The sequence below is a fragment of the Procambarus clarkii genome, chromosome 21 (assembly GCF_040958095.1).
Source record: "Procambarus clarkii isolate CNS0578487 chromosome 21, FALCON_Pclarkii_2.0, whole genome shotgun sequence".
In the NCBI taxonomy this organism is placed as follows: domain Eukaryota; kingdom Metazoa; phylum Arthropoda; class Malacostraca; order Decapoda; family Cambaridae; genus Procambarus; species Procambarus clarkii.
Window position 1 is genome coordinate 17,969,772 of NC_091170.1, and position 23,640 is coordinate 17,993,411.

At 45.3% G+C, this 23,640-nt stretch overlaps 1 protein-coding gene and 1 non-coding gene across 2 annotated transcripts; both read right to left on the reverse strand.

Annotated features, from left to right (window-relative positions):
* Positions 1-9,703: 9,703 nt before the first annotated feature.
* Positions 9,704-11,437, reverse strand: LOC138367124 (mucin-22-like). The gene has a single exon (XM_069328528.1). The coding sequence runs from the start codon at positions 11,435-11,437 to the stop codon at positions 9,704-9,706; it is 1,734 nt and encodes a 577-aa protein (XP_069184629.1).
* Positions 11,438-18,456: 7,019 nt separating this feature from the next.
* LOC138367328 (5S ribosomal RNA) lies at positions 18,457-18,575 on the reverse strand. The gene has a single exon (XR_011229310.1). It is a non-coding gene; the product is annotated as a 5S ribosomal RNA (ribosomal RNA).
* Between the last annotated feature and the right edge of the window lie 5,065 nt (positions 18,576-23,640).

The window sequence follows — 23,640 nt, forward strand, 5'->3', positions numbered from 1 at the left end:
CTCCATGCACCTCTCAGTATTTACTGAGTCTGTATAATCGGATCTGGGAGTCGTCGTCGGTCCCTGAGGACTGGCTCGATGCTGTGTCCTCCCTGTTCGCAAACCGGGGTCTCTGGGTACTTCCCCTAAGGACTTTCGCCCTATTGCCCTCACAAGTTGTGTGTGCAAACTCTTTGAACGTATGGTTAACGTTCGTCTGATGTGGTTCCTGGAACAATATCACCTCCTCTCCCCTTCTCAATTTGGTTTCCGCAAGTGCCGCAGCACGACAGATGTCCTAGTGAACTTGGAGGTCTTTATTCGTACTGCTTTTGCTGCGAAGACCTCCGTTGTTGCCGTCTTTTTTGACCTCGAAAAGGCTTACGACACCACTTGGCGATATCATATTCTATCTCAACTTCATTCTTTTGGCCTTCGTGGTCATCTCCCTCTCTTTCTCCGCAGCGTCCTCTCTCGTCGTTCCTCTCGGGTGTGCCTTGGTACCGCTCTCTCTGCCTCTTTTCAGCAATACGAAGGTGTGCCCCAGGGTAGTGTTCTGAGCACTACTCTTTTTCTGGTTGCCCTCAATGGTCTTCTTTCCTCTCTTCCTTCAGGTGTCTTCTCCGCTCTCTATGTCGATGATCTTACCCTTTGCTGTCAGGGTGATGATTCGCCTCTCCTTCAGCGCCGGCTTCAACTTGCAATTGATGCCGTGTCGTCTTGGGCCACCGATCATGGCTTCAAGTTCTCTACTTCTAAGACTTGTGCCATGACTTTTACACGGAAATGGGTCGTTCTTCGTCCCTCTTTGTCACTTTATGGTCATCCCCTTGAGTACAAAGATTCCGCGAAGTTTTTTGGGGTTATTCCTTGACACTCGTTTGTCTTGGTCTCCCCATATCTCTTACCTCCGTGTTGAGTGCTCTAAGGCCCTTACCCTCCTTCGGGTCTTGTCCCATACTTCTTGGGGGGCAGATAGGCGCACTCTCCTTGCTTTACATTCCTCTCTCGTCCTGTCTAAGCTCGATTATGGTTGCCCTGCTTACTCGTCTGCTTCTCCTTCTACTCTTCGCCGTCTTGATGCTTCGCACCATACTGGGTTGCGCCTCAGTTCTGGTGCCTTTCGTTCGACTCCCGTCCTTAGCTTGTATGTTGACACTGGCTTCCTGTCTCTCCAGGACCGCCGTGATCGCTACTGTCTTCGCTATCTTGCGCGGTCCTTACAACATCCTTCCTCTCGCCTCTGTCGTGCTTTAACTTTTACCCCTCCTGCGGTTCCTGTTCCTCTTCACCACCTCCCTCTTTCTGTCCGGTTATCTCACCTACAGGATTCTCTTTCCGTTCATATTTCTAATGTTTCTCCTCGTGTTGTTCCTTCTTTGCCCCCGTGGAGAGTCCCTCTTCCGCGGTTTTGTACTTCCTTGACCCGTATCACTAAAGCTTTTACCCCTCCTACGGTTCTAAAACACCTTTTCCTTGAGCACTTTTCTTCTCACTCCCGCTCCGTTTGTCGGAAAATCCGACACCATTTAATATATCATACAGATAATAGCTGTATTGTATAAACAAGTTACCCATAGAAAACGTAACTTGTAGTGGAATTACCGTCTAAAGAAAACGGGATATCATCACCACATACTATTATAATTCACCAGCTATTCTGCTGGGAATTATTCTTAAATACATTAGTCTTTGGACTTTACCATCATAAAAACATCTTATATAAATTAACTTAATTATCAATATTAAAGTAGAGTAAATGTGACCCTTCTATCACTTTCTGAAATGTGGACAATGTAAGCCAGGCGTCAGAGTGAGGAAGGAGGGAGCCATTGTTGTGTCACCTCCGAGACGTGTGGAGCAAATTTAGCTCCTATCATATCTGGACAATGTCGGCCAGTAACGTCAATAGTATGGAGTGTTAAACAGCCATTGTTTATATTGAGACCAGAGGCTCACACGGGAGCAAATTCGGCTCCTGTTAATTTTACTTGGACGTAGTGTTATGGAAACCAAAGGTACCATCTCCAACACGATGTCTACAATTCAAGTTAAGTGTTCTTTCCGAAACCCATGTATCTTTCATTTATGGCCATTAATGTCATTATATAGGGTGACCCGGTTAGAGCACGTGGAAGCCTCAAACTAAAGGTAATTAAGCCAGGTCTTCATGTTCCATGTACAGTTTTCTCTGAAATACTTGTCATATATAGGATTCTGGCTTCACAGCTAGCGCACTTTTGACAGGTCAAGACGAGGAAGCAAGATTTGTACACCAGTTACTGGGTGATATGGAAGCTACCTCAAAGAGGATAATTTGGTGTCTACACCCTAGTTATACCTGGTGGACTAACCTGCTGTACTATAAGATAAGGAACCTCTTCAATGTATGTAGTTACTGTAGTTTGATTGGCTGCATATATATTAATTTAATAACCCCCCTAATGTGTAGAGGATCGATTTGTGAGATTATGAGATTATTGCAGAAATACAGTCCACTTATCATTATACAAATTGCTATCGAAGTATATAAATTAACGTAAATATAAATTCTATATATATTCATATAAATTAAATAAATATAAATCTCACAGGTCGGTTCCCACACCGTTTCTGTCTTCACCGATGAGTCTAAGTCTGCGGACGGTGTTGGCTACTCTGTTGTTTTTCTTGATCGCACTTATATGTGTCGCTTACCTCCAGAGACTAGCATCTTTACAGCGGAGCTTTATGCTATTCTCTATGCTCTTCGTCTCCTGCTTTCTCGTTGTCAGTCTTCCTTTGTAGTTGTTGTTAACTCTCGTAGTGCCCTCATGGCTCTCGGGTCCTTTAATCCGGTTCATCCAGTAGCTGTCGAGATCCAGCATTGGCTGTTTCTTGTTCACAGTAAATTTAAGTCGGTTGAGTTTTGTTGGGTTCCCAGCCATATTGGTGTGTCTTTAAATGAGCGTGCGGATGCTGCCACCAAGGAAGCTGTCCGCTCTTGTCCCATCTCTCGTAAAGGTATTCCGTATTCCGACTTTTACCCGGTTATCCATTCCTCCGTCCTTACCCGTTGGCAGGCTTCTTGGTCGTCTGTTACTGGTAACAAACTACGTACTCTTAAATGTTGTGTTTCCTCGTGGCCGTCCTCCTACCACTGTAACCGGCGATGGGAAACAGCTCTGGCGAGGTTGCGTATTGGCCATACTCGCTTAACCCATGGTCACTTGGTGGAGCGCCGCCCTGCTCCTTATTGTCCTAGTTGCATTGTCCCTCTTACGGTCGTGCATGTCCTTCTTGAATGTCCTGACTTCCAGGACGAGCGTGTGTCTTGCTTTCCGGCCACCCCTCGTGGTCGCCTGTCCCTCAATAGAATTCTCGGTGACTCGGATACTTTTGATATCTTTCGCCTTATGCGTTTTTGTTCTCGTATTGGCATCCTTGGTGATATTTAGCGCCCTCTGATTATTCTGTGCATTTGATGGTGCTACATAGCCTTCCTGGTTTGGTGCCTTCTTTTGATAATTACTTACTTTCAAGTCAATTAAAATTTCATTGTTCATACGATTTGTTTTGCGTGTTTTTCCCTTTTACTTGACCACAGGAGACAACAGCCACACAGTCAACTTTTTTTTTCTTTTTTTTTTGTAAATGTGATTGGCATTGACACCAGCCATTGGGAGGACTGCCGTACACCTACATTTTTTCTATCACACCTGTCACAGGTGTGGTATCTCTACTTATATTTACGAAATGAACGATATGGTAAACAACACAGCTCAATTCCAACACAATGTCACACAAAATAATTCACTAAACAATAAAATAAATCAAATTTCGGAAAGTAAAATTTATCAATGCAATCGGAAACCTTGAAATAGAATTTGTGATATATTTAGCATATAGTAGGTATATAAAAATGATGCGACTATTCGAATGTAACGTTGTATCAAAATTTCAAAACAATTGTTGAAGAACTTTCGGATATTACAGTGTGTGTTGCCCTTATGTCCAACAGATGGCACTATTTAAAAAAAAAAGCATGTTTTTTCTTTTTACAGGTGAGGCATGGATATAGTAGATATATAAAAGACGCGCCTATTCGAATGCAACGTTGTGTCAAAATTTCAAAGCAATTGGTAAAGAGGTTTCGAAGATTTCTCTCACATGAAAAACACAGTTTTTCAAAAAAAAGCATGTTTTTTTACTGTCACAGACGTGACATATATATATAGTATGTATATAAAAACCTGTTCGGATGCGAATGGAACATTGTGTGAAAATTTCATAGCAATCGGTGAAGTACTTTCGGAGATTAGCGATTTTGAACACACAAACATTTCCATTTATATTTATACTAGCAGTACCCGGCCACGCATTGCTGTGGCTCAGTAACGCATGTGCATTGCTGAGCCACAGCAATTTTCCCTGTCCCCCAGTCCTCCCCAACATTTCCCCCCTCACCCGTCTCCTCGGTCTTCTAACTATTCCCCACTCCACCGTTCCCTCATCATCCCCACTCCACCATCCCCTCTTTCTTCCCACCATGCCCCACTCCCCTGTCCCTTTGTCTTCCCCACTATTCTCCAATCCCCCATCCTCTCGTCCCTACCATCCCAAACTACACCGTCCCCTCATCCTTCCCCACCATCACCCCCTCCCTTGTCCCCTCGTCTTCCCCACCCTCTCTCACTTCAATCCCCTCGTCATCCCCCACCATTCCCCACTCCCTCGTCCGATGCCTTACAAAATGGTCTGAAGTCCCATCAGAAAATTGGGAACATCAAGTGATCTGATGTTCCCATCAGTGAAATATAAGAAAAACTGTTAAAAAATGAAATGAAAATATGAGAAAGTAAAAATATAAACTATACTCACAAAATGAATGGTATGGTAAACAACACAGCTCAATTCCAACGCAATTCACACAAAATAATTAAATCAAAATGAAAATAAATCAAGATGTATGAAAATTCAATTTGTCAATGCAATCAGAAACATTGCAATGGAATTGTAACATATTTAGTATAACATGTTTATGTTGCTCTTACATGCAACAGATGGCATTGTTTTTCAAGAAAAGTATAGTTCTACCTGTCACAGGTGTGGCATCTATACTATACATACTGTTCACTTACAAAGTCAACAGTATGGTGAAGAGCACAACTCAATTCCAACACAATGTCACACAAAATAATTCAATAAAAAATAAATAAATCGAATTGTATGAAAATAAAATTTATCAATGCAATCGGAAACATTGAAATGGAATTCGTGCCATATTTAGTATAGCGTGCATGTTGCCATTATGTGCAACAGATAGCGTTTTTTTTTCAAAAAAGCCTGTTTTTACCTGTTACAGGGGTGGCATCTATATAGTAGGTATATATAAGGATGCTCCTATTCAAATGCAACGTTGTGTCAAAATTTCAAAGCGATAGGTGAAGCACTTTTGGAGATTACAGCGTGTGCTTCTCTTATGTCCAACAGATGGCGCTGTTTTTCAAAAAAAGCACGTTTTTTCCTATCACAGGTGAGGCATGTAATAGTAGATATATAAAAAGACGCGCCTATTCGAATGCAACGTTGCGTCAAATTTTTAAAGAAATCGATAAAGAGGTTTCGAAGATTCCCTCACATGAAAAACACAGTTTTTCAGAAAAAGCATGTTTTTTTTACCGTCACAGACGTGACATCTATATAGTATGTATCGGATGGGAATGGAACGTTGTGTGAAAATTTCAAAGCAATCGGTAAAGAAACTTCCGAGATTAGCGATTATGCACAAACGAACATTTCCATTTTTATTTATATAGACAGATGTGTGGGTGCTCCTGGTGACCTAAGGATTCTTACATCAGTGTGAGGTATAGGTCTAAGGTTTGTGGGTAAGTGACTGTGACCCACGAATGCTACTTTGAACATGAAATATTAGTAGAATGTTAGAAATAAATTTAATGTTGTTTAGGCTATGATATGAGGCAGTCTGCTGACAGCCGAAATTAATAAGAAAATATTTATAGCCTAATATACGGCACACAATAATTAGTGTTAGTAATGATTAGTACGGTTTAAGATAGCTTAAATTCTCAGCTATCTAGGACTCGACTTTGTCCAAAAACCGTTATAGATTTTAATATTAATTGTTATTTATCAAGTTCATAAAGGACCAGAAATCTATGTGGGAAAAATCTAACTCTCAATATTAATAATAATCGTACAAATTGAATACTACGATAACTCCAGAAGACCACCTCCTTTTATATAAAGAGAAGGGAAAATAAATTATTGTGAAATGACCCAAAGAACCAGTGGCTTATGGACCTAGATTAAATCAGTAGAATATTAAGAGTATTAAATGAACTGTAGCTACAATTAATTAAAGAGTAGACTTAACGCATAAATCTGGGGTTTACATATTAAAGGATAAATATATCCCTAGTATTATTTCAGCGCTGGTTCTATGCTGAAGTAAATAGTTAAAAAATGAATGAAAGTAAATTTATCTAATTACACATTGATATATTATATACATGCATAAGAAATGAATAGCACATGTATAAGTAATAAATCGTGGAAATAAATTAATTAAGAATGTGACTAAAGTATCTGCAAAAAATTAGTATGAGGGCTTATGAGTATGAGTATACAGCAACCAGCTGTAAAGAAGACTTCACAACGTTCATTTCACAGCTCAAATACTCGTAGACGTATTCTCGTTGCCATGGTTATTGTTGAGAACGCAGGGCAATGGAAACCGCATGAAGTGGAAGATTATCTCGGCTTGTCCTCACAATCCACGCTGGAATTACAATAAAAATTGTAGAATATTACTAGGCTAGTACATTATTCCATTATTCATTAGAAAAGGTGGGGACATAAATACAAGGGAAACTAACGTGGGCTTTGTGGTCTTCTTGCTAACATCACTGTTTTTGTGATCTTCTTGTTATGTAACGGCGAGCAACATGCACATTAATTTATGTGTGCACACTAAAAAACTAACATAGGAACTGTTATACTTATTATGCTCGCCGAGATCGTGTCTGCTCGATCAGGAGCAGATCGACTCGTGTAGGAGTCGTTGATGGTCCTTGACGTTCGCTGATGCAGAAGGTCCGTTTACGGGATAAATATAAACTCCTAGACACGAGAAATTAAACCAGTATTGCCTGCTTGACCACGTTGTTCTCTCTGTAATGGTGTCTACATTGCAAGCATGTGAGTGCGCATGACAGAGAGACGGCCTCCTCCTTCCCCCTTGCTCGGATACGCATGCGCAGAACACTCCAAAGTGATCTCGAGCTCAAAGTATTATATTAACTGGTAATTAATTAGGGAAGTAATGAACCATGACAAGTACTTATGTCACGGATAAATATATTAAATCATAATACCTCTTCTCACAAGGCAATAGGTTAAATTAACAACGCACAAATTAAACGAGAAGGGTTGACGTGTATTTATTTTACGTCGCAGTAATACATACTGATGTAATCAATCTGATTATATGACCCGAGTTCAGTACTCAAAGGTACACGAAATAATTACACTCTTTCATAAAGAATAATACTTAGAAAGAAAAAGCAGTTAACTGGACTCGATAATATTTCCAACAAAACGTCGAGAATTTCATGTTTCAGCTTGATGCTGTCTCCCGACGGCATGAGGACTAGGAAGGATCTGACAAAATATTGCCTTACTATAGAAACATTTATTATGTTAATTCTACGTATTAATGATGTTAGTAAATGCTAATATTAGTAGCTAAAGGAGAATAAACTGTTGGTTATTTCCAACAGAGATGTCATCAACCAGGTGCTCAAGACAGCGGAGATGTCATCAACCAGGTGCTCAAGACAGCGGAGATGTCATCAACCAGGTGCTCAAGACGGCGGAGATGTCATCAACCAGGTGCTCAAGACGGCGGAGATGTCATCAACCAGGTGCTCAAGACGGCGGAGATGTCATCAACCAGGTGCTCAAGACAGCGGAGATGTCATCAACCAGGTGCTCAAGACAGCGGAGATGTCATCAACCAGGTGCTCAAGACGGCGGAGATGTCATCAACCAGGTGCTCAAGACGGCGGAGATGTCATCAACCAGGTGCTCAAGACGGCGGAGATGTCATCAACCAGGTGCTCAAGACAGCGGAGATGTCATCAACCAGGTGCTCAAGACAGCGGAGATGTCATCAACCAGGTGCTCAAGACAGCGGGGATGTAATCAACCTGGTGCTCAAGACAGCGGAGATGTCATCAACCAGGTGCTCAAGACTGTGGAGATGTCATCAACCAGGTGCTCAAGACAGCGGAGATGTCGTCAACCAGGTGCTCAAGACAGCGGAGATGTCATCAACCAGGTGCTCAAGACACCAGAGATGTAATCAACCTGGTGCTCAAGACAGCGGAGATGTCATCAACCAGGTGCTCAAGACAGCGGAGATGTCGTCAACCAGGTGCTCAAGACAGCGGAGATGTCATCAACCAGGTGCTCAAGACAGCGGAGATGTCGTCAACCAGGTGCTCAAGACAGCGGAGATGTCGTCAACCAGGTGCTCAAGACAGCGGAGATGTCATCAACCAGGTGCTCAAGACAGCGGAGATGTCATCAACCAGGTGCTCAAGACAGCGGAGATGTCATCAACCAAGTGCTCAAGACAGCGGAGATGTCGTCAACCAGGTGCTCAAGACAGCGGAGATGTCATCAACCAGGTGCTCAAGACACCAGAGATGTAATCAACCTGGTGCACAAGACAGCCCATATGTCTTCAACGAGGTGCTCAAGACAGTGGAGATGTCATCAACCAGGTGCTCAAGACAGCGGAGACGTCATCAGCAGGTGCTCAAGACACCAGAGATGTCATCAACCAGGTGCTCAAGGCAGGGCTCATCAACACCTCTAAAGTCTCTCTCGTGACTAACTATTCGGCTCAGACATAACTACCAATCAATTCAGTACATCTGATAAGAATCTCACTAAAATCTACGTTGATGGCGTTCTTATAGAGCTCCGGGAAGATATTTCGGAACTCAAATACAACTCTCTAATGAAAGTTAATTCAGTTAGACTTAAAGATCTTCTCACATTCTGTCAATAAAGTCAGACTCAGAGCTATTCTTCCATTCTGTTAATACAGAGAGATTTATAACCAGCTGGAGGTTGAAAGAGACCAAGGGTGAGCTGAGGGTGACCTAGGGTGAGCTGAGGGTGACCTAGTGTGAGCTGAGGGTGACCTAGGGTGAGCTGAGGGTGACCTAGGGTGACTGAGGGTGTCCTAGGGTGAGCTTAGGGTGAGCTGAGGGTGACCTAGGGTGAGCTGAGGGTGACCTAGGGTGACTGAGGGTGACCTAGGGTGAGCTGAGGGTGACCTAGGGTGACTGAGGGTGACCTAGTGTGAGCTTAGGGTGACCTAGGGTGAGCTGAGGGTGACCTAGGGTGAGCTGAGGGTGACTGAGGGTGACCTAGGGTGAGCTGAGGGTGACCTAGTGTGAGCTTAGGGTGACCTGGGGTGAGCTGAGGGTGACCTAGGGTGAGCTGAGGGTGACCTAGGGTGAGCTGAGGGTGAGCTGAGGGTGACCTAGGGTGAGCTGAGGGTGATCTATAGTGAGCTGAGGGTGAGCTGAGGGTGACCTAGGGTGAGCTGAGGGTGACCTAAGGTGAGCTGAGGGTGAACTAAGGTGAGTTGTTACCCTCGGCTACAAACATCAGAGGTGGCACTAAGACATCAGCCGCAGGGACCTCACCGAGGTGCAGAGGTCATGAGTGTAGTAGCAGTGATTGTAGTAGCAGTGATTGTAGCGGCAGTGAGTGTAGTAGCAGTGATTGTAGTAGCAGTGATTGTAGCGGCAGTGAGTGTAGTAGCAGTGATTGTAGTAGCAGTGATTGTAGCGGCAGTGAGTGTAGTAGCAGTGATTGTAGTAGCAGTGATTGTAGTAGCAGTGATTGTAGCGGCAGTGAGTGTAGTAGCAGTGATTGTAGTAGCAGTGATTGTAGCGGCAGTGAGTGTAGTAGCAGTGATTGTAGTAGCAGTGATTGTAGTAGCAGTGATTGTAGTAGCAGTGATTGTAGTAGCAGTGATTGTAGTGGCAGTGATTGTAGTAGCAGTGATTGTAGTGGCAGTGATTGTAGTAGCAGTGATTGTAGTAGCAGTGATTGTAGTGGCAGTGATTGTAGTGGCAGTGATTGTAGTAGCAGTGATTGTATTAGCAGTGATTGTAGTAGCAGTGATTGTAGTAGCAGTGATTGTAGTAGCAGTGATTGTAGTAGCAGTGATTGTAGTAGCAGTGATTGTAGCGGCAGTGATTGTAGTAGCAGTGATTGTAGCGGCAGTGATTGTAGTAGCAGTGATTGTAGTAGCAGTGATTGTAGAAGCAGTGATTGTAGTGGCAGTGATTGTAGTAGCAGTGATTGTAGTAGCAGTGATTGTAGTGGCAGTGATTGTAGTAGCAGTGATTGTAGTAGCAGTGATTGTAGTGGCAGTGATTGTAGTAGCAGTGATTGTAGCGGCAGTGATTGTAGTAGCAGTGATTGTAGTAGCAGTGATTGTAGTAGCAGTGATTGTAGTGGCAGTGATTGTAGTAGCAGTGATTGTAGTAGCAGTGATTGTAGTGGCAGTGATTGTAGTAGCAGTGATTGTAGTAGCAGTGATTGTAGTAGCAGTGATTGTAGTAGCAGTGATTGTAGTAGCAGTGATTGTAGTAGCAGTGATTGTAGTGGCAGTGATTGTAGTGGCAGTGATTGTAGTAGCAATGATTGTAGTAGCAGTGATTGTAGTGGCAGTGATTGTAGTAGCAGTGATTGTAGTGGCAGTGATTGTAGTGGCAGTGATTGTAGTAGCAGTGATTGTAGTAGCAGTGATTGTAGTAGCAGTGATTGTAGTAGCAGTGATTGTAGTAGCAGTGATTGTAGTAGCAGTGATTGTCGTGGCAGTGATTGTAGTAGCAGTGATTGTAGTAGCAGTGATTGTAGTAGCAGTGATTGTAGTGGCAGTGATTGTAGTGGCAGTGATTGTAGTAGCAGTGATTGTAGTAGCAGTGATTGTAGTAGCAGTGATTGTAGTAGCAGTGATTGTAGTAGCAGTGATTGTAGTAGCAGTGATTGTAGTAGCAGTGATTGTAGTGGCAGTGATTGTAGTGGCAGTGATTGTAGTAGCAGTGATTGTAGTAGCAGTGATTGTAGTAGCAGTGATTGTAGTAGCAGTGATTGTAGTAGCAGTGATTGTAGTAGCAGTGATTGTAGTAGCAGTGATTGTAGTGGCAGTGATTGTAGTGGCAGTGATTGTAGTAGCAGTGATTGTAGTAGCAGTGATTGTAGTAGCAGTGATTGTAGTAGCAGTGATTGTAGTGGCAGTGATTGTAGTGGCAGTGATTGTAGTAGCAGTGATTGTAGTGACAGTGGTTGTTGTGGCAGTGATTGTAGTGGTAGTGATTGTAGTAGCAGTGATTGTAGTAGTAGTGTACCTCTTGGTGCACATGGAGCGGTGTACCTCTTGGTGTACATGGAGCAGTGTACCTCTTGGTGTACATGGAGCAGTGTACCTCTTGGTGTACATGGAGCAGTGTACCTCTTGGTGTACATGGATCAGTGTGTTCCTCTTGGTGTACATGGAGCAGAGTGTTCCTCTTGGTGTACATGGATCAGTGTGTTCCTCTTGGTGTACATGGATCAGTGTGTTCCTCTTGGTGTACATGGAGCAGTGTATACCTCTTGGTGTACATAGAGCAGTGTGTTCCTCTTGGTGTACACGGAGCAGTGTGTACCTCTTGGTGTACATGGAGCAGTGTACCTCTTGGTGTACATGGATCAGTGTGTACCTCTTGGTGTACACGGAGCAGTGTGTACCTCTTGGTGTACATGGAGCAGAGTGTACCTCTTGGTGTACATGGAGCAGTGTGTTCCTCTTGGTGTACATGGAGCAGAGTGTACCTCTTGGTGTACATGGAGCAGTGTGTTCCTCTTGGTGTACATGGAGCAGTGTGTTCCTCTTGGTGTACATGGAGCAGTGTGTACCTCTTGGTGTACATGGAGCAGTGTGTACCTCTTGGTGTACATGGAGCAGTGTGTTCCTCTTGGTGTACATGGAGCAGTGTGTTCCTCTTGGTGTACATGGAGCAGTGTGTACCTCTTGGTGTACATGGAGCAGTGTGTACCTCTTGGTGTACATGGAGCAGAGTACCTCTTGGTGTACATGGAGCAGTGTACCTCTTGGTGTACAAGGATCAGTGTGTACCTCTTGGTGTACATGGAGCAGTGTACCTCTTGGTGTACATGGATCAGTGTGTTCCTCTTGGTGTACATGGAGCAGTGTGTTCCTCTTGGTGTACATGGAGCAGAGTGTACCTCTTGGTGTACATGGAGCAGTGTGTTCCTCTTGGTGTACATGGATCAGTTTTTTCCTCTTGGTGTACATGGAGCAGTGTACCTCTTGGTGTACATGGAGCAGAGTGTACCTCTTGGTGTACATGGAGCAGTGTACCTCTTGGTGTACATGGAGCAGTGTGTACCTCTTGGTGTACATGGAGCAGTGTGTACCTCTTGGTGTACATGGAGCAGTGTGTACCTCTTGGTGTACATGGAGCAGAGTGTTCCTCTTGGTGTACATGGAGCAGTGTGTACCTCTTGGTGTACATGGAGCAGTGTGTACCTCTTGGTGTACATGGAGCAGTGTGTACCTCTTGGTGTACATGGAGCAGTGTGTACCTCTTGGTGTACATGGAGCAGAGTGTACCTCTTGGTGTACATATCCGTCTATTATATTAGTTACTAATACAATAATTAGTAAAGTATGTGTTATTTAAAGTAAAATAGTAAATATGTAGAAACATTATAGTTATAAGTGATTAAATCGTGGTAGGGGGAGTCGGGGGTGGGGTGGGGTGGAGGGGGTGGGGGAGGGGTGGAGGGGGTTGATGGTGGAGGGGGTAGAGGAGAGATGGGGTTGAGGGAGGAAGGGGTGGAAGGGGTTGAGGGGGTGGAGGGCGTGGGAGTGAAAATAGATTTACTGGCAAAAGTTGGGAATTATGTGGAGAAATTTAGCAACTCTGTTACACCTGAACATTTCCCACAATATTCAACATATTACTTTTTTTCTGTTCGGATTTGTTAGCAAACATTTTGAATTTCCCCACAAAAAGAAGACCAGTTTGCATATAGAAATATATGTTCCATATATCAGTGTCCCAGTTAGTGTTAACAAACGTTTATGTCATGCTCACATATATGTTACATCAACATGATGAACATCAAAAGAACAATAACGAGAACAGTTCAGTCACATCAGTGTCTCAACGTGGCAATACTGACACCATGTGTCCCGCGCTGCTCAATAATCACATGCTTCACAAACTGCTACTGACATCAGTAATCACGATACATGCTTCACAAACTACTACTGACATCAATAATCACGATACTTGCTTCACAAACTACTACTGACATCAATAATCGCGATACATGCTTCACAAACTACTACTGACATCAGTAATCGCGATACATGCTTCACAAACTACTACTGACATCAGTAATCGCGATACATGCTTCACAAACTGCTACTGACATCAATAATCACGATACATGCTTCACAAGCTACTACTGACATCAATAATCACGACACATGCTTCACAAACTACTAATGACATCAATAATCACGATACATGCTTCACAAACTACTACTGATATCAATAATCGCGATACATGCTTCACAAACTGCTACTGACATCAATAATCACGATACATGCTTCACAAACTACTGCTGACATCAATAATCGCGATAAATGCTTCACAAACTACTACTGACATCAATAATCGCGATACATGCTTCACAAACTGCTACTGACATCAATAATCACGACACATGCTTCACAAACTGCTACTGACATCAATACACCAACCCACGAACGTATCAAAATACCGTGTTTTTCTTCGGGGATTTATTCTACATATAAATCCTCACAGAACTCCACACTCTGTGTCATCAAAGCTCTTTGTGTGATATTATCGCCGCACGTCCACACTCAGGCAGCACATGTGGTGCACTCATACAGGCAGCACATGTGGTGTACTCATACAGGAAGTACATGTGGTGCACCCATACAGGAAGTACATGTGGTGCACCCATACAGGAAGCACATGTGATGTACCCGTACAGGAAGCACATGTGGTGCACCCATACAGGAAGCACATGTGGTGCACCCATACAGGAAGCACATGTGGTGCACCCATACAGGAAGCACATGTGGTGCACCCATACTGGAAGCACATGTGGTGCCCCAATACTGGAAGCACATGTGGTACACCCATACAGGAAGCACATGTGGTGCACCCATACAGAAAGCACATCTGATGCACCCATACTGAAAGCACATGTGGTTCACCCATACAGGAAGCACATGTGGTGCACCCATACTGGAAGCACATGTGGTGCACCCATACTGGAAGCACATGTGGTGCACCCGTGCACCCATACAGGAAGCACATGTGGTGCACCCATAAGGGAAGCACATGTGGTGCACCCATACAGGAAGCACATGTGGTGCACCCATACAGGAAGCACATGTGGTGCACCCATACTGGAAGCACATGTGGTGGACCCGTACAGGAAGCACATGTGGTGCACCCATACAGGAAGCACATGTGGTGCACCCATACTGGAAGCATATGTGATGCACCCATACAGGAAGCACATGTGGTGCACCCATACTGGAAGCACATGTGGTGCACCCATACAGGAAACACATGTGGTGCACCCACTCAGGAAGCACCCAGCATTACCACCTGTGCAGGGCAAGTCACAGGTGTCCTTGGGTGCTGTTTCCATGTTTCGGACAGATGGGGTCAAATTATTATGTTTGATTCCTTTATGACCTAAGATTTTGAAGCTTAGAAGAAGCTCACGTGTACATTGTGTAAACGGACGCGCTGTGTGTGGTGTCTCTGGCTGGCAGACGGGGGTGTGAGGGCATGCAGAAACCTCTATTAAATAGTAAGCTGAGCCCTGTAAATGCATGATATGCATGAAGGATTAAGTGGAAACAATAATATTGGTATTCTCTCAATCTGATGCAGCGGTATGACTTGTGGGTGTGTGTCACCCTGATGCAGCGGTATGACTTGTGGGCGTGTGTCACCCTGATGCAGCGGTATGACTTGTGGGCGTGTGTCACCCTGATGCAGCGGTATGACTTGTGGGCGTGTGTCACCCTGATGCAGCGGTATGACTTGTGGGTGTTTGTCACCCTGATGCAGCGGTATGACTTGTGGGCGTTTGTCACCCTGATGCAGCTGTACGACTTGTGGGTGTGTGTCACCCTGATGCAGCGGTATGACTTGTGGGTGTTTGTCACCCTGATGCAGCGGTATGACTTGTGGGCGTTTGTCACCCTGATGCAGCGGTATGACTTGTGGGTGTTGGTCACCCTGATGCAGCGGTATGACTTGTGGGTGTTGGTCACCCTGATGCAGCGGTATGACTTGTGGGTGTATGTCACCCTGATGCAGCGGTATGACTTGTGGGTGTTTGTCACCCTGATGCAGCGGTATGACTTGTGGGTGTTTGTCACCCTGATGCAGCGGTATGACTTGTGGGTGTTTGTCACCCTGATGCAGCGGTATGACTTGTGGGCGTTTGTCACCCTGATGCAGCGGTATGACTTGTGGGTGTTTGTCACCCTGATGCAGCGGTATGACTTGTGGGTGTTGGTCACCCTGATGCAGCGGTATGACTTGTGGGTGTATGTCACCCTGATGCAGCGGTATGACTTGTGGGTGTTTGTCACCCTGATGCAGCGGTATGACTTGTGGGCGTTTGTCACCCTGATGCAGCTGTACGACTTGTGGGTGTGTGTCACCCTGATGCAGCGGTATGACTTGTGGCTGTTTGTCACCCTGATGCAGCGGTATGACTTGTGGGTGTGTGTCACCCTGATGCAGCTGTACGACTTGTGGGTGTGTGTCACCCTGATGCAGCTGTACGACTTGTGGGTGTTTGTCACCCTGATGCAGCTGTACGACTTGTGGGTGTGTGTCACCCTGATGTAGCTGTTCGACTTGTGGGTGTTTGTCACCCTGATGCAGCTGTACGACTTGTGGGTGTGTGTCACCCTGATGCAGCTTTATGACTTTAGAGCGTGTGTCACCCTGATGCAGCTGTACGACTTGTGGGTGTTTGTCACCCTGATGCAGCTGTACGACTTGTGGGTGTGTGTCACCCTGATGCAGCTGTACGACTTGTGGGTGTGTGTCACCCTGATGCAGCTGTACGACTTGTGGGTGTTTGTCACCCTGATGCAGCTGTACGACTTGTGGGTGTGTGTCACCCTGATGTAGCTGTTCGACTTGTGGGTGTTTGTCACCCTGATGCAGCTGTACGACTTGTGGGTGTGTGTCACCCTGATGCAGCTTTATGACTTTAGAGCGTGTGTCACCCTGATGCAGCTGTACGACTTGTGGGTGTTTGTCACCCTGATGCAGCTGTACGACTTGTGGGTGTTTGTCACCCTGATGCAGCTGTACGACTTGTGTGTGTGTCACCCTGATGCAGCTGTACGACTTGTGGGTGTGTGTCACCGTGATGCAGCTGTACGACTTGTGGGTGGGTGTCACCCTGATGCAGCTGTACGACTTGTGGGTGTGTGTCACCCTGATGCAGCTGTACGACTTGTGGGTGTGTGTCACCCTGATGCAGCTGTACGACTTGTGGGTGTTTGTCACCCTGATGCAGCTGTACGACTTGTGGGTGTTTGTCACCCTGATGCAGTTGTACGACTTGTGGGTGTGTGTCACCCTGATGCAGCTGTACGACTTGTGGGTGTTTGTCACCCTGATGCAGCTGTACGACTTGTGGGTGTGTGTCACCCTGATGCAGCTGTTCGGCTTGTGGGTGTTTGTCACCCTGATGCAGCTGTACGACTTGTGGGTGTGTGTCACCCTGATGCAGCTGTACGACTTGTGGGTGTGTGTCACCCTGATGCAGCTTTATGACTTTAGAGCGTGTGTCACCCTGATGCAGCTGTACGACTTGTGGGTGTGTGTCACCCTGATGCAGCTGTTCGACTTGTGGGTGTTTGTCACCCTGATGCAGCTGTACGACTTGTGGGTGTGTGTCACCCTGATGCAGCTGTACGACTTGTGGGTGTGTGTCACCCTGATGCAGCTTTATGACTTTAGAGCGTGTGTCACCCTGATGCAGCTGTACGACTTGTGGGTGTGTGTCACCCTGATGCAGCTGTACGACTTGTGGGTGTTTGTGACCCTGATGCAGCTGTACGACTTGTGGGTGTGTGTCACCCTGATGCAGCTGTACGACTTGTGGGTGTGTGTCACCCTGATGCAGCTGTACGACTTGTGGGTGTGTGTCACCCTGATGCAGCGGTATGACTTGTGGGTGTGTGTCACCGTGATGCAGCTGTACGACTTGTGGGTGTGTGTCACCCTGATGCAGCTGTACGACTTGTGGGTGTGTGTCACCCTGATGCAGCTGTACGACTTGTGGGTGTCTGGAGGGAGAAGTCTCAGGGTTAAACTTGTACACAGGCACATCTATTGTGCATCTAGGTGGGGGGGGGGGGGTGATAGGAGTGCCAGAAGGAAGGGAAGGGAACTATCAAGGGAAAGCACCAAACCATTACGACTATATAGCACTGGGAAAGGGTCAGGATAAGGTTTTGGGATGAGACGGGGGCAAAAGAATGGTGCCCAACCCCTTGGACGGTCGGGGATTGAACGCCGACCTGCATGAAGCGAGACCGTCGCTCTACCGTCCAACCCAAGTGGTTGGGCGAGTGTCATAAGGAGTGGCTGACTGGCACCTATGGAGAGACCGGGTGACTGAGGCACTAAGCTGAGCAGTAATACTGCAGCTTGTCGTAATACCCGTCGATGTGACGCTAACACGTGATCACTGTGTGTCCATGGGGCTACTGTGTACTCACCTAGTTGTGTTTGCGGGGGTTAAGCTCTTAGGCCCCGCCTCTCAACTGTCAATCAACTGGTGAACAGATTCCTTAGCTCTATCACATCTACAATTGAAACTGTGTATGGAGTCTGCCTCCATCACGTCACTGCTTAATGCATATTCCACCTGTTAACTACTCTGACACTGAAAAAGTTTTCTCTAACGTCCCTGTGGCTCATTTGGGTACTCAGTTTCCACCTGCGTTCCCTTTTGTAGGTAGTGACCATATTTCCCCAAACTCTTCTGTCTTCCAGTACCGTGAGGTTCACTTCCAGCAATCTTTCCTCTTATCTTGGTTATCTTGAGATGATTTCGGGGCTTTAGTGTCCTGCGGCCCGGTCCTTGACCAGGCCTCCACCCCCAGGAAGCAGCCCGTGACAGCTGACTAACACCCAGGTACCTATTTACTGCTAGGTAACAGGGGCATAGGGTGAAAGAAACTCTGCCCATTGTTTCTCACCGGCGCCCGGGATCGAACCCGGGACCACAGGATCACAGTCCAGCGTGCTGTCCGCTCGGCCGACCGGCTCCCTAAACATTATTGCCAACAGCATTTGGTGTTCCCAGGCGGTCACCCATCCAAGTACTAACCAAACCCAACGTTGCTTAACTTCGCTGATCGGACGAGAAGCGGTGTTCTCAACGTGGTATGGCCGTTGGCATTCCACGGCCATACTTAAGTTCTTAACTGATTCTTAACTCATACCTAGCTCGAGGACTAGCCTGGTGGCATACCTCTGAACCTTTTCTAACTTCGTTTTGTGTTTGACTAGATGTGGACTCCAGGCTAGAGCCGCATATTCCAGTATTGGTCTGACTTATGAAGTATATAAGGTTTTGAATGATTCCTTTCACAAGTTTCTGAATACAGTTATTTTGTTCGCCTGCCTTACATTCGCCGCTGATGTTATCCTTTTGATGTGGGCTTCAGGGGATAGGTCTGATGTGATATCAATCACTAGATCTTTCTCTCTTCCTGACTCCTGAAGGATTTCTTTTTCCAGCTGGTAACTTGAATTTGGCCTCCTGCTCCCTACGCCTATCTTCATCACTTTGCACTTGTTTGAGTTAAACTCTAGTAGCAATTTGTTAGACCATTCCGTCAGCCTGTCCAGGTCATCCTGTAGCCTCTTTCTGCCCTCCTCAGCCTTAATCCTTCCCATAATTTAAGTATCATCAGAAAACATTGAGAGGAATGAATCTATACCCTCTGGAAAATCATTTACGAAATCAGAAACAGAATAGGTTAGAGTACAGAACCCTGTGGGACTCCGCTGGTGACATCACACCAGTCTGAGGTCCCACCCCTCACAGTAACTCTCTGCTTCTTGTTGTTTAGGTGCTCCCTTATCCACTGGAGCACCATAACACTTACTTCAGCTTGTTTCTCCATCAAGCTGGATACTGTGTCAAAGCAACAGTCTCTTATGGGATATTGTGTCAAACGCTTTCTGTCAGTCCAAGAAAATGCAGTCTGCCCATCCTTCTCATTCTTGATTAATGTTTTATGCTTGGTCGTAAAATTCTATTAAACCTGATCCCATGCTCTTAAACCCTGAACCCATGCTGGTGGAGTGTTACAGAGTGAAAGCACATTCTCTCCAGATGTGCTACCAGGCTTTTTCTCACGATCGTCTCCATCACCTAGCATGGTTTACAAGTTAAGGACACGGCCTGTAGTCTAGGGCCTCCTGCCTATGCCCGTTTTGAGAACTGAGACTACATTAGCTGTCTTTTATCTTTCTGGTTGGTCTTCTGTTTCCAGTGACTTTTTATACTTCATAGATAGTGGCACACAAAGTGATTCTGCCCCCTCTTTTATCATTCATGATGAGATTCCGTCAGGTCTAACTGCCTTAGTCACGTCTAGATCGAGCAGATACCTCTTAACCTCATCCCTGGTAATTTCAATATCTTCCATGTCTGCTTAGTTTGTCGCCACCCCCTCTTAGTTCAGGGACTTCTTCTTGCTCTATTGTGAAGACCTCCTGAAATCTCTTGTCGAGTTCTTCAAACACCTCTTCCTCATTCTCTGTGTACCCATTCTCTGCCTTTTTCAGTTTCATCACCTGTTCTTTCACTGTTGTTTTCGTCTTGATGTGACTGTGGAGCAGTATTGATTGGGTCTTGGTTTTACTTGCTATGTCCTTTTCAGACTGTCTCTGCTTCTCTCCTCACACTGAAGAACCCATTTCTGGCCCTCTGGTATCTCTCTCTGCTCTCTGGTGTCCTGTTGTTTCTCTAGTTTCTCCACGCCCGTCTGCTTAGCTGCCTTGCTTCCTTACATGCATGATCGATCCACGTATTTTCCATTTGCATCCCGTAGCAGCTGCCTAACTCCCAGGTACCAATTTACTGCTAGATGAACAGGTGCATCAGGGGTGAAAGAAACTGTCCATTTGTTTCAGCCTCTGCTGGGAATCTAACCCAGGCTATTACAACCGCCGAGCGCTATCCACTCAGCCGCGATGCCCCCTCGTGTGTATGTGCGTGTACTCACCTATTTGTGCCTGCAGGACGAGCATTGCCTTTCTAGCCATCAATTGTTTACAGCAATGACTCCGGTTCAATTTCCCTATCATATCTAGTTTTAAAATTATGAATAGAGTTTGCTTCCACAACCTGCTTCTTAAGTGCATTCCATTTTTCCACTACCCGCACGCTAAAAGAAAACTTCCTAACATCTCTGTGACTCATCTGAGTTTTCAGCTTCCACCCATGTCCCCTCGTTCTGTCAGTATTCCATGTGAACATTTCTCCTATTTCCACTCTGTCAAGTCCACAGAGTATTTGATACATTCCTATCATATCTCCCCCTCTCCCTTCTTTTTTCTAGTGTAGAAATGTTCAGTTCCTTCAGGTGCTCTTCATATCCCATCCCTCGTAACGCTGGGACGAGCCTCCTCACAAACTTCTGAACCTTTTCCAGTTTCCTTATGAGTTTCTTCAGGTCGGAACTCCATGATAGTGCGGCATACTCTATGACTGGCCTCACGTAGACAGTGTAAAAAAGCTCTAAAAGCCTCCTTACATAGGTTTCTGAATGATGTTCAAACTTTTGCCAGTGTAGAGTATACTGCTGTCGTTATCCTATTTATATGTGCCACAGGAGTTAGATTAGATGTTACGTTCACTCCCAGGTCTCTTTCTCAAATCGTCACAGGTAACCAGTTCCTCTTCATTGTGTACTGTCCCTTTGGTCTCCTATGACCAAATTCCATTTCCAAAAATTTACATTTGTTCGTGTTGAACTCCAGTAGCCATTTCTCTGACCATCTCTGCAACCTGTTCAAATCCACTTGGAGGATCATACAATCCTCATCTGTCACAACTCTTCTCGTTAATTTTGTGTCATCCGCGAACATTGACATTTAGGATTCTACTCTTGTAAACATGTCATTATCGTATATTAGAAATAGAATTGGTCCCAGCACCGATCCTTGAAGTACTCCACTCGTTACTGTTCGTCAGTATGACTTTTCGCCCCTTACCGTTACTCTCTGGCTCCTTCCTATTAGGTAGTACCTTACCCATGCTTACTCCTGCCAGCCTCTCAAGTTTGAATAGCCGTCTAATGTGCGGTACTGTATCAAAGTCTTTTTGGCAGTCCAAAATATGCAGTCTGCTCATCCTTCTCTGTCCTGCCTTATTCGTTATATTATCATAAAATTCCAAAAGGTTTGTTAGGCATGATTTTCCTTTCCAGAGCCAATGTTGATGTTTGTCTACAAACCTAATGTTCTCTAGGTGTGCAACAAGTCTTAGTCTAATTATTCCTTCAAGTATTTTGCAGGGGATGCTTGTCAGATACTGGTCTATATTTAAATGCCTCCTCCCTATCACCTTTTTTGAAAATCGTTACGACATTTGCCTTTTTCCAGTAACTGGGCAATTCTCCCGACATACGTGACTCATTAAAGATCCTTGCCAGAGGCACGCTGAGGGCCTGCGCTGCCTCTTTTAGTATCCACGGCGATACATTGTCTGGTCCAACTGGTTTAGTTGCATCCAGTGTTATCAGCTGTTTCATTACCTCCTCTGTGTCACCTCTATATCTGTTAGTCTTTCATCTAGGGTAATCTCCTCTTTTAACAATGGGAGCTGCCCAGGCTCGATTCTGAACACTCCATGAAAACTGTCATTCAGTGACAGTTTTCGCTTTGATCTCAATATCGTTCTCATAATTTCTTTCCGATACTTTTCTTATGTTAATGTAATCGTTCCTAGCTCTGTTACATCTAATCCTGTTGTCCTTTGTCTTTTGTCTTCTGTACTTCCTCCACTTCTGCCTGCTTCTCATTTTTGCTTCCTGACACTGTCTATTAAACCATGAGTTATTATATTCCCTCCTACTTTTTTCCTTTACTGTTGTATAAATTTCTCTTCGGCCTCCTTGCATTTCCATATGACTAGGTCCATCATATCTTGGACTGTCTTTCCTCTAATTTCTTCCTCCCACTGCACTTCTCCCAGGTAGTTGCTTATCTTCCTGTAGTCCCCTTTCCTGTAGTCAACTCTCCTTTCTCAGACCTCTTGTCCCTTGGTCACAGGTTTGAGTTCTATTATGTACTCAAAGACTAGGATAAAATGGTCGCTGGCCCCTAGAGGTATTTCATGTCCCAAATTCTCGATGTCTTCTGTGTTCTGAGTGAAAATCAGGTCTAATAGGTTCGGTGTATCCCCTCCTCTTTCCCTGGTGTCTTTCTTCACATGTTGTGTTAGGAAATTCCTGTCTATAACGTCTACTAACTTTGCTCCCCACATTTTCTTCCCCCAATGAGGATTCCTTGATTCCCAATTGATCTCTCTGTGATTTTGGTCCCCCATAACCAGCAGTTTCGCTTTCATTTTGTGAGCTAATGTTACTGCCATCTGCAGTTCATCTATACATGCCTTGTTGCGGTCATCATACTCCTGCCCTACTGTTTGGTGGGGGATTGTAGATTTTCAAGATCGCAATCTTCCTCCCATCTGGTGTTGGAGTTCCATGCATGAAGCTCGTGCTTTCATTGTTACCCCGATTTTCCAGGTCATCAAACTTCCATTTCCGCTTTATTAGGAGTGCCACTCCCCCTCCCTGTCTGTGTCCTTTATTTTCTTATCACCTGGTACCCCTCTGGAAAGATTGCATCTGAGATCATGTCAAATATTTTAATTTCCATTATTGTAACTATGACATGATCTGCCTCACTAAATCGTTTTTTTATCTCTTTTGCTTCATTGAATACCCCATCAGCATTGGTGTACCAAACTTTGAGACTTTTCTTGAAAATTCTGATAAGAGAGCAGCTCACCCTCTTTCTGGGGGTCTGGAGAGGTCTGGGGGGTGTCTGGGGGGCGAATGGGGTCTGGACATCTAGGAGGAGGGGGGAGTAGGAAGGGCATAATGGGTCTGAAAATTAGGGAGGTTCTGAATGGCATAGGGGGGTTGGGGGGTTGGGAGGTAGAGTGAGCCTGAGAGTCAGCTAGAGGTTGAGAGGTTGGAGGGGGGTGGGAGAAGGATAGTGTGGTTGGGGGGATGAGGGGAGAATAGAGCATGGGTGGTGAGAGTGAAAAATAGATTGTATTAGTCAGGGGGGGAATCAGGGATAGGTGGGGGTTTTTGGGGGTAGAAGGGGGGTAGAGGGAGATGGGGGATGAGGTGAGGGGGGGTGGTCGCAAGTTGAAGGGGTTATATGGGAGATAGGGTGCAGACGAGGTTGTGAGGGTTGGGTGGGTGTTTGGGG

Bases quoted from the DNA above. Each gene is read 5' to 3' on its own strand.
- LOC138367124 (XM_069328528.1), bottom strand. From the start codon at position 11,437: ATGTGCACCAAGAGGTACACTACTACTACAATCACTGCTACTACAATC.